A 14,109-nucleotide genomic window follows, 5' to 3' on the forward strand; every position below is an offset into this window, starting at 1 on the left:
TTCCAGGGAAGGGAAAGTCAGCTATCTCTGCCAGGGATCTCTTTCACCTCCCATGTTTCAGCCATCACCAGAGATAAGCACAAGATGAAGGGAACCAGTGAGGGGAAAAAGAAACAGGCTGGGGGTTTCTTGCCGCTTCTTTTGAAGTCACCAGTGTAACTCCAGACATCTTCAGCGGGGTTTGGCTGGGCTCCGTGCAGAAGCGCCTTTGAAGATTTTGCTAAGGCTCAAGGCCTTGATCATGGCAACATTTACGCCTGTGAGTAACTCTGTGCAGATGAGCACTTCCAGGGTACTCAGTGGGACGCTTCGTATGAGGCTTTGCAGGATTGGTCTTAAGCAATGAGTGCTTAAGAGAAACATTCTGCTTGTCCTGCTTTTATCCTTGACCACATCAAATGAAAACTGCCTTGGCAGTTACGGGAGAATGAATTTGCATTGAAAACCCACAGCTTTACAAGCAGTGCATTAATTATTTTATTAATTTGCTCTTTTTACATTATGGGAAACATTCATCTATTTACATTTTCCTGTCCACACACAAACCCGATAGATAATCCTATGGAAACCCAAATCGTTAAGCCATAAAAGCACTCTCTGTCTAAAGGCTTTCAAATTTGTGTCTTTTGTTTCTAATCAAAAACATTTTTAAAATCACACTTGGGAATGCAGGTAGGCCAGTGATTTACATTCCAGTTACTTAAAATTTGACCATTTTCCTTAAAAAAAACCCCAAACCAAAAAACCCAATAAATTCACAAAGATACAGTTTAAATTAAAGTGATAGTGCACATCAAAGCATTAAGGGAACACCAATAAATAAACTGAAATATATTACAAATAAATTATTTCTATTTACCTTTTCAAATATTAAAAATCTTTAATCCATTTCTTCATCTTTCTTTACAAAAGGATTATGAGAATTTTATGGAAACATCTGCAAAAAATAGAATAAATACTTCTTTTTTTGGTTGTGTTTTTTCTTTAATTTTGAAGCAGGAGACAAAACCAACCTTTTCTAAAATTTCCCCCAAGAAAAAAAAAAAGTGATAGTTTCATCCTGAAGTAAAACAGAATATAGGCATTTTATACACTGGGCAGGTTAGACTAAAAACAAATAGTTACAAATTATACTAAAACAGATGATAGAGCAAATATACTAGCATTAGTGTTGGTAAATGAGTCAAGTGGTTAACTAGTGGCATTCTAGGGGCGGAATTATTCTATTTTATATTTTCTGGTCTTGGCTGTATCTTTAATATTTTGCTAAAAAACTAAGCAAACATTATAATACCTTCTCCAGCGCCAAATGATCTAACAGGCATTCAGCTAAGAATAAATTCATTTAAAATAGATATGAAAAATATTCTATGATATACAAATACAATAATTTGTAATGTACAAGACTAGATAGTCTTTTGCTTTTCTGCTTTTTTAAGGGGGAACTTGCTGGATATAAATTTCTGTAGCCACTTGTCAACCAAATCTTAACTCATCTTTCATAAAACGTTCACAAAACTAAGTAAGTCTGCGACACAGTTGTGAATGTGGACTCTCACCTGGATACTGCTTTGAATATTTCAGTACAAATGAGTTCCGAATAATTAATATTTCCTATGACTATATATGCTCAAAAGTGGCAGTTGGCACTAGTACATACTGCGAACACCGTGATGTTTCATTGCTGCTAAAAGTTAAACGCAGTGTTTCAAAACTAGCAAATACGCTGGTATTCAAATGCTTAGAGGGTCAAACCTTTCAAAGCTCCTGTAACACAAAGCACTCTAGGGTTACACTGGATTTCTGATTTCTCCAGTTAAAAGTCTTTATGTATTAAATTATTAGCCCTTATCTTGTAAACCACAGCAGTAAATATTTGTGCCCTGTTTATAAAGACATAGCTCAGATATCAATGGCTTTGAGAGGTAGCAAATTCTCTAGTGGTTTTAGTATGCTCTCATGAAAATACTTGGTGCCAGAACCTATTACCTCTCCTATTTTCTTGAATAAAATTAAATTAGCACCTGGCTATGATGTCTTAGGAAAAGAAGCTGTCTGGCATGATCTCGATGAATAGTTTTAGCAAGACCTTAATTTTTTGATGATGATTTTAAATGCTTTTTAAGTGCAAGCTGAAGAATTACACCCGTGCAGTGGGATTTTTCACGGGTTGGACCATCCATACAGGTTTAACAGCTATGGGCATAGAGAGCCAGCGTTGGTGTGCAGCAATGTCTGCACCCTGTGCTCCTCCATGGCAGGGTCGTCCCTGTGCCTGTTCCCATCAGGAGCAGAAAGCAGCCTGCCTTCCTCTCCCGTGTTCCCCTGCCCTGGCAGCCAGGTTGAAGAGTACGCAGGGACCAGTGGAAAGGTCCAGAAAGCATCACCACAGGGCTGCGCACACACTGGGGGCCCACAGAGTGCTCCTCTGCCCCGGACCAGCCCCAGCATCCAAACCAGCTTACACTAATTCTGCTTTCAACAGCACATGCCGGCTAGGCACGCGTGTGTGTGGGTGCACACACAGACACACACACATGCACGCACGCACGCAACTTGCTTCCAGCAACATGCCTGACACAGCTTTCCTAATGTTGGCACAAGAGATTCCGGTAGCAGTGTGGTCAGCATCGTTCCTCATCAGACGAGCTGGAGGACAAGCTCCTGCCTCAGCCAGGGGGTGGCTGGGGGGGACAGACACGCAGGGTCTGACCTCTCAGGCTCCTCTCCAGCTCTATTGTCTGCCATTTCCCCCCACTATTAGTAAGCTACTTGGGATGCATATTTTTCATGATTGCAAAACAATGGCAGAAGCCAGGGTAGGAAGGCTTGTTGTGAAAAAAATTAAGTTCATATTGATCCCATAACTTGTGAAAAATACTTTATTGTTCTTGTTCAAATGGGTATTCTGTACTATTAAGAAGAGGCTGAATTAGAAACTTACTCCTAGATACAGACTGTTTGGTGATAAACAGTCTGAACTGTAGCATACAACTGGCTGTGGATAGAGCACAGTAAGCCTGGCCTGGAAAAGCATCAGCAGCTCCATGTACAGCATTTTGCCTACAGGTGTCCGTGTGTGGCTACGTGGACGTATGAGATCAGATGGTCCCACCGAGATTAAGACATCAACAAAACCAAGCTTTTTTTTCTTTTTTCTTTTTTTTTTTTTTAAACCAATATAATCCATACAATACAATACAAGAGGAATTGACAATACAGTACAATTTTAAAAATTCTTAACACTTGGACAAGAAAATCCTTCTTTTATATTATCTCTTCAACTGTCATAGCTTCTTATCTCCTTCCTTTTCACTCTTTTATTGCCTTTCAAAATAGATTATTTCCCTGGAAGATCGAATTTACAATCTTCTGCTGATTGAAATGTTTAAGTAGTGATTGATGAAATAAAAATGAGGCAGTTTGTGCAGCTGTGAGTGTGCAGGTATCTTTCACAGGATCTTTTATATCCCTTGCCATCTCACCTGTGGGATATACTTCCACTTTTTCACCTCCCAGAGCTGTGTTTTATTTCTCCCCCCCTCCCCACTCCCACCCCAGCCCCCTCCCCTTGTGTGACTCCTTAAATTCAGGTGAGAAGGTGTGATTCGGAGGTTTAGAATAAAGTGCGCCATCTGCTTTAAAAAAAAACAGTAATAAAAAGAAGGGAATCTGAGTCATAGCTCCTTTCATCTTTTGTGAGGAAGACGGCAGAGTCTGAAAGGATCACCCTGCATGACTGAAATTTCCAAAGTCCCCTACAGTTTGATATTGCTGTACACCGAGTAACAGACTAGCTTTAGGTTAACTAAAGATCATGAGTAAGTTAAACGGAGCATCTACTGTACAGGTGTGTGGGTGCGTGGAAGTCTGAGCGCTGCATTTATTTGTTTCAAACAGAAAAAAAAAATGGATCGTACTCGTTTACATGAGGCAAAGTGGTAGTAGCATCAGTACATGTGACAAAGCATCATGATGACATGGGCGAACCTTCAGAAAGGAAGGGTGATTAGAGGACATCTCTCGGAGGACCGACAACTACGCCACGGCAGTGAAGTTCACTGGGAGCATCGGGGCGGCTGCGTACAGAGAGAGGGGGCAGGGAGAGGAGGGGAGAGAAAGCGAGAGAGAGAGGAGGAGGAGGTACAAATACTCCATGGTGACCTTGAGCAGGAGCCTAGAGGGGCAGATTATACATGAGGCTTGTCTTGCCAGAGAGTGTCCTCCCGGTTGGATCCCTTCATAGCCTGGTCTGGGCTTCGGGGATGTATATCTCAATGCTTTCGGCGCTCTCGGTAGCTGAGTTCTGGCGGACCGATGCAGCGCGCTTGGCAGCCATCAGCCGTTTCCGGGCCTCTTGACGCTGCGAGCTTTCCAGAGAGCGTTCTCGTATGAGTGGCACCTGACCTTTCGATGGCTTCTTTGGCACTGGAGGAGGGACCCTTCTCTCCTGATCAAAGCAGAAGGTTAATGGCATTATACAGCTTCTCAGGGAAAGATGGGAAAAACTAGGATACGTCAGTAGTTAGAACACACATTTTACCTAAGGTTTGTTAGCTCTTATCTGCCTTTCTGTCTTCAGTGAACTGGCTTTTGTGCTCAAGGGTTCATAAACACAGAGCAAGGGCAAAGGGGAGGGGAGGGCCGGCCGCAGTGCTACTTCTCCGCAGGGACGGTGCGTTAAATGCCCGGCGCTGCCAGGGCTGAAGCCCCCACTGCTAACCGCTTAGTGCGGCTCCCTGGGGTGGGGGCGATCCAGGCGTCTCCTCCTGGTGTCAGGGACTAGAAAGGAGAGCATCTCGGACGCAGCCTCCTGCTGCCAGCGCAGTCGTGTGCAGCTGGGGAGCGAATGTCGCTCTTGGCAGAGGAACTTTTGAGACCTCCGACTCCTGGGCCACCCTCTTCTATACGTGTATAATGCTAGGCACTCGTGCAACACGGAGATACCGTGGCTTTGGCATTCCCAGATGCAGATGGGAACTAGCTGCCTGCAGCTGGTGCGTCAGAATAAATATTTTTTAAAACCACCATATATTTATGTATATATTTTGTAGTGGCTTAATGACTGCTCAAAAATCCCACACTTTCGGTCTCACTGTGCAAGCTCGTAAACTCTAGCCTCCTGTTAAATAGGAATGACAAGCTAAATCAGCTAGAAATAGAAAAAAACTGGTAGGGAAAACTTAAAACTCATTAAGAGAACATGCATTAATCATGACAGTGGCAGCTAGCTCCAGATACGCGATCAACAAGGAGGACTTTTATGTATATCCTGGTGCATGTACACACACACACACACACACACACACAAAACCAACAAAAAACCCCCTCAGAGAGGGATCTCTCCCGAAAAAGAAAAGTGTATTCAGGTCTGAATTTCAGGCGGCCACAAAGACTTTGTCAAGTTAATTAGATTGTCTTTTAAGTTACATCCCCTTCCAACTGTGAACACGGTCTCTGAGCGAAGGGATTTTATCACACTACAAAGGTCCCATTCTGCCCTTTCGTTTTCTTTCATGCTGCTCACAACAGCTTCCATGGCTCGAAATATAAAGGTGCTTAGTTACACTTATTCATACTTCGCTTTTTCTCTCCATCCAAGGATTAATCTATGCTGCTTACAAAGGGCCCAGTGGCAAAGGTCAAAGGCAACTGCAAATATCAATTCCACAGAAAGTTTTTTTCTTCTTTTTTTTTTTTTTTTTACCCTTTTTAAGAAAGGAGATCATCTGTTCCATCTAAAATCATAGACAAATACTGTTGAAACAGGAACACAGTCAGTGTAATTCTTTACAATCTTTACCTTCCTACTGTAGGTCCCTTTCTTCAGCACTACTTAAGTTCCTTTAACCCGTTATAGTCTTCTTTTTGTTGGAAACTCTTTGAAATGTTTTTCAGAAGCAAAGAAAAGGCACATTTTTTTGTAAAGAAAGCTGTCATTTCTTATTGATGCAATTGCAAACACTCGGCCTACCCGCTTTACTGTAAAAGCTAATGAAAGACCATATACCAGCATTTGTGTGCATGCATGTTTGACAGTTTTAACTTCCTTTTCTGACAGATACTGAAAAAAAAAAAGAAGATAAGAAAATGACTTGCCTTCAGTACCTTGGGCTAGGAAAACACATTCCCATTCATTCCCCTACAAAACACACTAGGTGTGCACAAATGGTGTGAACATGGCACTCCTAAGTCAGGAATGAGTATTTAGTCTTGATCGGAGGAGGAGGGAGAGTGCTACCAGCACTGCCTTTGCAAGCTTCCTGCTGCAAGATTAATGGGGTTTGATATTATTATGGTTATTTGTCCAGAAGAAAACACCGCTTTGGTCATCAGCAGCCAGCTGACCGTAAGTTGGGGCAGCCCAGACTCCTGTCTGAGCCACTGTCCCTGTAAGTCACATTCCCCCTCCTTCTGGTTACCCTACCTGTTGGCTGTATTCATTGCTCTCAGACCAGCCACAGTGGAAATTCAGCCATCAAATTACATACCTATTGGAGCGCAACATTAGACCGTTGATTCCTCTAGGAATGGGTCTGTCTTTTAAGGATTTTCTGAAACATTTGTGTATTTTGGCTCACCCAAGTGCTGTTTGTCTTGATGCAGATAGTGAGGAGAAAAATAAGGCAATGGTGCCAAATGAGAATGGAAAGTGAAATGTGGCTCACACTTGGAGATGTGGTAGTTTTTCATGGTGACAGAAGAAGACTACATTTAAAAGAAAAGACCAAAGCTCCAGATGATTTTTATGCTACCTTGGGTAAACAACACTACCAGCAAAGTGAACCTGTTTATGAAATCACCCATTTAAAAAAACCCAAAATAAATAAAAAACAAACAAATGGACAAAAAAAAAAAAGTAGTTCTTTCATGTAACATTTTGGAAGGCATATTTTTGATATTGCTCTGTTTGTAATCTGGTTACCAAAGTCAGCAATTATTACAGTGCTTCCCTAGTTTTTTCAGTAACACAACCTAGAACTCTTGCTATATGCAATAATATGAACCGTAAATGTGATTTATTTAATTTAAAGAATCAATATATAAGGCAGTTCCTTCCAACGATTGATCGTCTAATATGATTAAATGTAAAGCTTAACAAGGTACCACATTCCCATTATCCGTTTCACAAAGACAGATTTGGTTTAAAAATATGCCTGAAACATATTACAGATAATATCCCAGATGATTATTATGTAAACATTGTTATTACAATGAAATTAATTTGATATAAGCTTCATTTCACATTTTTAACGTCAACGCTGTAACACAGAGGCCTATTTAATCTGTCCAGTATTTGTGCAGGGTTTTAAATGAAGCATACAAAATCTACAATGTTCTACCTTCTTGTCATGAGGATCCATCTGTTTCCAATTATTGGCCTTTAACTGATGAAGTTCATCAAATTTCATACTAATATTTTCTATGGACAACTGCAGCATATCCCAAAACCCTGCTAAATCCTGGGAGGTCGGCCGTGGATGTGCATTAGGATTCTGTGCAACAGAAGAAAAAAACATGTTGGCTTTAGTACCTCTTAATGTAAAGCATTTGTACAAATGGTTACAAATCTTGCTAACAAAGCAGTTTCAGCAGACCCAAGCAATCAGTGAGGTGCAGAGAGAAGCGGAGCACTACTTGCTGGCGGGTCTTTTTCTGCTGAGTATGGCTTGGTGTTGAGCTGCTGTGCCCCTGCAAGTCCCCACACACGGAAGGCAGCAGCTGCCCCACCCCGGACCACAGGGCAAAGGCACATGGCAGATCCCCTGTGGCAGGATCTGCCTGGGAATGTTTCAGGGCACAACTGGTGATATCCTAACTGCGCTGAAATTAATCACCAGCCTCCTCTTCACTTCCATGAGGAAGGATTCCCTGCCATGTTCACACTTGTAAAAGACTGATACATGTGCAAACGTACATTTGCTGCCTGTGCAAACAGTGATATGACAATGCGTGAATGCTTTTTCCATATTGTGAGAACCTAAGGTCTACAAAAATACACCATTTCAAGTAAAATTGCCTGTTACACACCTCAGGCCAATTTTTTCGTATTTTTTTGACAAGAATAACCTCTGCAGGGTGAAAAGCTCAGAAGAGAACATGCAGAAACACAGTAGTCCCATTTTTACAGATGGATTTTTGGGAAGAGTGAGACTGGGACCCAGGTGGGGAGCATTGCTTTGTGTGTGAAAACTCAGTCCAGTTCATTAGCTTGAGAGTATTTCTCAGAAGAGCACACCTGGACCATTAGCATCTCCAGTGCAGCATGAGCCAGACGCTGAGAGGTCCTGTGCTGTCTTCGGTCCCTTTAGTGCAAGCCAGCTCTGAACATTTTCTGCATGCAGTGGACATACATGAAATGGTCCCTGCTCCACTGGCAAAGTTTGCATGAGGGAAAGCTTTCTGTATGGTGTGTCTCTATAAGTTGTTTTCCAACTGAAACTCTTCAAATAAAATGAGATGATGCATACACTCACTTCAAGTATGTTTTTCCATAAATGCTGAGGAGTACCTACACCAATCTGAGTCAGCAAGGTTTCATGGGTGCTGTGGCCTCATGAGATTACATTGATATATTGTTAATAATTCATAGATAAAAAATTATTAAAACCTTGCATGTTGTTTTACATGGCTCAAGTTTTAAGTTTTCTCCCTCACTAGAAGCAATAAACCCAGGAGTCAGTTGCTTGCCTTACAAAATTTCTAAGTATTTGTTGTTTTCACAGATCACTTGACAGATCATTTTGACAGGATGGTTATACCACCAAAGGAGCAGTTACTGAAAACAATATAGCATATATTTTTAGATTCCTAAGGAGACCAGAGATTACACATGAATTCCTGTTTTTTCAGTGCTCGACACTAGCAGGTTGCCCAGTTGCAGGCCTTTATTTACAAAGACGTGCAACAAGAATGCTGTTTCAATTTTTATGTCAAGAGTAGGAAGGCTTATTCAGGCAGAGCCAATTTCTGTTGCATTTGTCCACTGAGGCAGATTCTGGTTTGGGGCTTGATTTCCAGAGGTGCATTAACTGGAGTGGAAACTGATCACCCCACTCTGGTGAGTATCACAGGGTTTGATTTCCTTTCCCTGTTCTGTGTTGACAGAGCATAATGCTCTGAGCTTTTGGGACTTCTAGGAATTTATGCCAACATTGGCAATTAAATGTATTGTATCTACTCTGCAAAGATGAATTGTTAATTAAAAAGTCTGAACTTTTTTGTAAGTTAAGTGCTGGCATTTTTGAGAATACTGCTTTAGATATGTGATGTGAAATGTATTTTCATTTATTAACTGAAATCTTGTTCTGATTCTACTATTACTAACAGCATAAAAATAGCAAATAATAATACTAATCGTGGTAGCATAGACCAATTACATACAGTAATAATAATGATAACGTATTGGCTCTTTTCCTCTTTGCCCTTTTAGCACTTGAAAATTATTTTTCTCTCTTTCACTATTGAGGTTGTGTAACATGAAGCACAGACTTTCAGTGTCTTGATTGCCTGGTATTTCTGTCTTAATACCGGCAGCATTGGGATTACATGGGAAAGCCCCACTAATGAGACTTCTGGTCCACCCTGAAAGACCTTAAGGTCTTTTACCCAAACATCCCTGTGCCTGTGCAAACTGAACTCAGAGGTCAAGGGACAGATCCTTACTCCTCTGAAGTCAGTAGCAAAGCCTCAGCGGTATTTCACTCAAAGCGTTTTGCCTGTGGTTATTTTCAGGCTCTCAAGCTGTTGTGAAACTCATGCTGACTCTGCCAAGTTTCACAGAGTTACTCCTAAATTCATATCAAGGCCTCTACTGGAAAAACTACCATGTTAGTCAAAAAAGCCATCTAGTTTAGGTGTTACTATTCACAGGCTTAGTAAAAGGCACACCACAGTGTCTAGCAGAAAAGTTACATACCAGGTTTTCCTCGCAAAGTTCTCTGAACTGGTAAAATTTCTGGGCCATGAGAAGCTGGGCACTGCCCACTGCAGTTCGAATTTTTCCTAGAACTGAGAGAAAAACAAACGTAAGACACGATACTTTGTTGCGGGCAACCAAAAGCCTATAAAAGAGGGGAGAAAGGTGCACAGCAGTCAGCTCTGGCTTTCATAAAGCATGCTATCTTTCAGTCATGGATTAGAGAGAGGCTGATAAATCTAAGACCAGATCTACACTATGCAAAAATACTAATCTGTTGCTTCATCTTACCCTCATCCCCCAGTGAGACCAGTTGTAATGAGCAAAAAGCACTTCCATGGCAATATAAACATGGCTAATCAAAAGCCTTTACAACCTGTACAGAAAGCATACCAGAGGTGACACCTCTCATCATCACTGTGACCCAGGCTTAGGCTTTGACTACAAACCCAGCTCCGTGCACAAGGACATGCATCTTTCAAACCCTGAGATGCCTTCTACACTGTTTGGAAAACACCCTACCTACCAGCATTTCTGCCACCTCGCTTAGCAACTCAGCACCTTATTTTCAGGTTTAGCTGAGTGTTGCTTAAACAGAGCCTGGGAAAGGGAATGGTGATTTTAATCCATGCCAATGAATCTCATTTGGACCCTCTGGGTATTTTCCGTGAGCACAATCTGAGATAGCTTCTGCCTTTGAATCCAGATACACAGGCATTCTTCAGGGAGCAATCACACCCTGGCCTTTCCTCCTTGCTGGTGACCTGGAGGGAGGTGTCAGTCCTAGCCCAGCTCCTGCGCTGTCTGGGGACTCCTTTGTACAGACAGCTGGGTGCTTATGGTCTTTTTGGACTGAGTGCTGTGAAGGACTGCAGTGAACCAGAAGACAGCCCGTAGTAAATGCCTCTGAACAAAACAGGCACTCGTACTGTTTTGGTTGCATTCAACCTCACTGAAACAGTGGGGTTTTACTGCTGCAAGGGGTAGTCGGGGATACACCACCCAAGACACAGGCTGGTGTATTCAGAGACCTGCATTTCCCTGGGGCTTTGCCGAATTCTGGTCCAGTGGGAGCATGTGCGTGCACATGTGTGTATGTGAATAAAGAAGCAAGCACGCAGAAACAGAGCAGAAAGACAGACATGGCCTCAACTGGCAGTGGGACAGTCAACCCAGGAAAACGAGTGTGATTTTGGGGCCTGCTTATTGAAAAAAAATCGATGCTGTGAGCAACAAAGTGGCTACCGGGTTGTTTCAATACTCAGGAGACTTTCAATACTCAGGAAAAACAACAACAACAACAATGCTATATGCACTGTCTTTAAATAAATGGGTTGGCTTCACAGATGTATCTGGCTCCATCATTAATTTTTCCTCTCCGCTGAAGCAACTTATTATCCCCCAATTCTCTGGTTAAATATTGATTTAAAAACTAATCTAAATTAATTTTAAAATTACCACTTCATTAATGAAAAACATTAATATCAGCCACTGTGTCACAATTTTTGCTGCTATTTCTACTTATAGATATTTGTCCTAGCCATCAAATAAACAGTGACTCTTCCATGACAAATTTACTGTCTGGATACATGAGGCAGGTGAGGGAGGAACATGAAAAACAGAGACAGGAAGTGGCCTCCTCAAGATGAGTGAGTTGTTGGCAGAACCTAGAGGAGATACTAGCTGCCATCCTCTGTACCATCCCTGGGCACGGTCACTTTTTGTATAAAACCTAACACAAAGTTAGCAGAGCTGCACTGGGAAAATACTGGTAAGTAAGAAAAAACAGATAAATACATAAATAAATAAATGCAACTTTGCTATAATCCCTTCTGACAACATTTTTAAGGTCTCACAGTCCCGTGACTGGCTGCAGTGCATGTCAGCAGCTTGCGACCAGAATGCCATCATGCGGTGCTTGGTAAGAGAAAGGCCTCTCTAAGGGATTTACTTCTGTAGCCACCGCTAAGCTGACTGGCACAAACACTCATGATGAACTGAAACCAGACGCACAGTAGTATGAAATCTGTGCTCTGCTCCTTCAAGGCAAGTGGCTTTTCCTTCAGCAGCCTTAAAGCTCCCTCCTTAAGGCTGCTGAAGAAAAAGTGGGATGTGGAGTTAATTTATACTTCAGATGTACAAAGGGGGGGGGGGGGGGAAGAGGAGGGAAGAGAGGGTCTTTTCACATTTTTTTTCAGAAACTATAGGAGAGAGCTCTGTGAACACACACAGAGCCCAGACTTTCATTTTGTTCCCAGAACTCAGCTCAGGACTGCCAGGAAATAGCCGTGAGCTGGAAGATTCACTAAGCAGAATATTTTCAACATATTGCGCAGGGAGTTTTGCACACAACTCTCATTATTGTTAGCAAGGCTTGCGTGTCTAATTCTATGCGCACAGTGCTGAAAATGGACCCCTTGGTGTGTCTAGTCATTTATGCAACCCAATATGCAAACCACTCAACTGAAAGGACTTTTCAATAGTAGGAGGAGCTACTCCGGGAGCTTTCATGTGGTTCCCATTGTTATGAAAACTCTTCCCACTGAGTATATTTGGGAACAGCTGCCTCATCTGGAGCTTGGCTACTCTGATGCTTCCGAAGACTTGAGAAGGGGAGGAAAAACAGTTTCTCGACTTCTCGGGACAAAAAAAAAAAAAAAAAAAGGAGGGCTCTTTGTGGAAAGCTGCACCATCTGAGTTGGAAATCACATCCCAAGTACGAAGAAATGTAAATACACCTTGTTGGTGATGGATGGAAATGTGCCCCTTTCTTTGAGGGAAGAAGAGCTTAATATTCAGAGACCTCAGCAGAGGGAAAAGGAAGTCCTTGTCCTTGGCTGCCTAGCGACTGGCTATTTGCCTAAAAACCATCATCCCAGCTGACGGTGGGATGCATGCTGATGCTGTTCTCTATTGTTGCCACTTCTGCTGTAGCTGCGGCTGTATCTAGTCAAGTGTCACTGATTCCTCGCCCCTCAAAAGCAAGCGGTCTGTTAATGTGCAACCCGTCAACAGCCAACTCTGTCACGGAAGTTAGCGAGGAAAAAAAAAAAAAAAAAAAGACAAAGCATGCAAAGGACTGAAAGGAATCTCTCCAGAAGGCACAAAGCCTTATCAATAGCCTGAGTTTTGTTTCCAAACACACGTTGCTTTTAGTGTTTCAAGTGCTCATTTCGCTTACTCAGTCAAAACTTCCAGTGCCAAAGAGAAAAGCCAAGGTGTAGTAAAAAACCCAAAATGTAAAAATAGATCGGTACTTTCTTAGGAGGAAATCCTGTGAGGTTTGAAGCCAGATACCAAGAAAATAAATTGAATTGCAAAGATAATACTCAAAACACATCAGAAAAGAAGCAGAGCAATCTTTAAGAGCAAGGGAGATGTGGTACAGGAGAAAAACATAAACATTCAAATTGATGTGTTCAGCTAGTAGGATAAAAAAAATATATATAAAAACAAGAAACCACAAAAAACCCAACCCATCAAGATGCAATCATAATGGATTTAAGCACCTATATAATGTTATTCATGTCTGCTTACTATTCCATACAGGGTTATACAGCACACTTAGCACTGTCTGAATGCCTTCCAGTAATGCATTAAGCAACGTTATTAACATCCATCATATGCTTTGCTGTCACCGCTTCCCTAGGGAGAGAAGTGTGTGTACTGCAGTGTTTTGTTTTTTATAGTTTGAAATTTTCCTCCTTCCCCCCCACCCCCCCCCCACCCCCCCTCCTTGCTTTGACCTCTCTTCCTTGTAAATCCAGTTGTCTCCTGTGACAACTTTTCAGAAATAGACAGTTATGTCTATTCTGGAAGAACTGTTTCAGTATAGGTATTTTGATAAAATCCAGCTATTGTGGGGTGCCTCATCACTATTATTGTTCTTGACTAGGGGTTGCAGAGTGTTGTTCGAGGATAGATGCATGCCAGTGAATTTCCTTGTGTCTCTAAACCCCCAACCTGTTCTCCTTTTAAAAAGTTCTTAAATATAGACTTAGACTACATGCTGTTCAAGCAGTAAGTTCTTGATTCTCTTGGTTCTCAGAACTGCATAGGACCTACTCTGGGATTGTAAAGCTCTGTGTATCTCCTCCCTCCAAGTCTTCATGGAAAAAGAAAGAACAAAAAAACTGCAAACACAAGCAAAAAGATGGTTATATTGTGATCTGCTCTACCTTGGAAGGAGA

General features: G+C 41.9%; 1 protein-coding gene across 3 annotated transcripts in view; it reads right to left on the reverse strand.

The window, feature by feature from the left end:
* Positions 1-459: 459 nt before the first annotated feature.
* The window catches only part of DLGAP1 (DLG associated protein 1), a 432,610-nt gene continuing 418,960 nt past the window's right edge, over positions 460-14,109 (reverse strand). For all 3 annotated transcript variants that reach the window (XM_037381359.1, XM_037381360.1, XM_037381361.1), the window contains 3 exons: positions 9,920-10,011; positions 7,344-7,496; positions 460-4,450 (listed from right to left, as the gene is read on the reverse strand). In XM_037381359.1, the coding sequence (XP_037237256.1) occupies positions 4,241-4,450; positions 7,344-7,496; positions 9,920-10,011 (455 nt within the window). In that variant the 3' untranslated portion in view covers positions 460-4,240. The remainder of the gene's footprint in view (positions 4,451-7,343; positions 7,497-9,919; positions 10,012-14,109) is intronic.

Source organism: Falco rusticolus, chromosome 3, assembly GCF_015220075.1.
Source record: "Falco rusticolus isolate bFalRus1 chromosome 3, bFalRus1.pri, whole genome shotgun sequence".
NCBI classification, from domain to species: domain Eukaryota; kingdom Metazoa; phylum Chordata; class Aves; order Falconiformes; family Falconidae; genus Falco; species Falco rusticolus.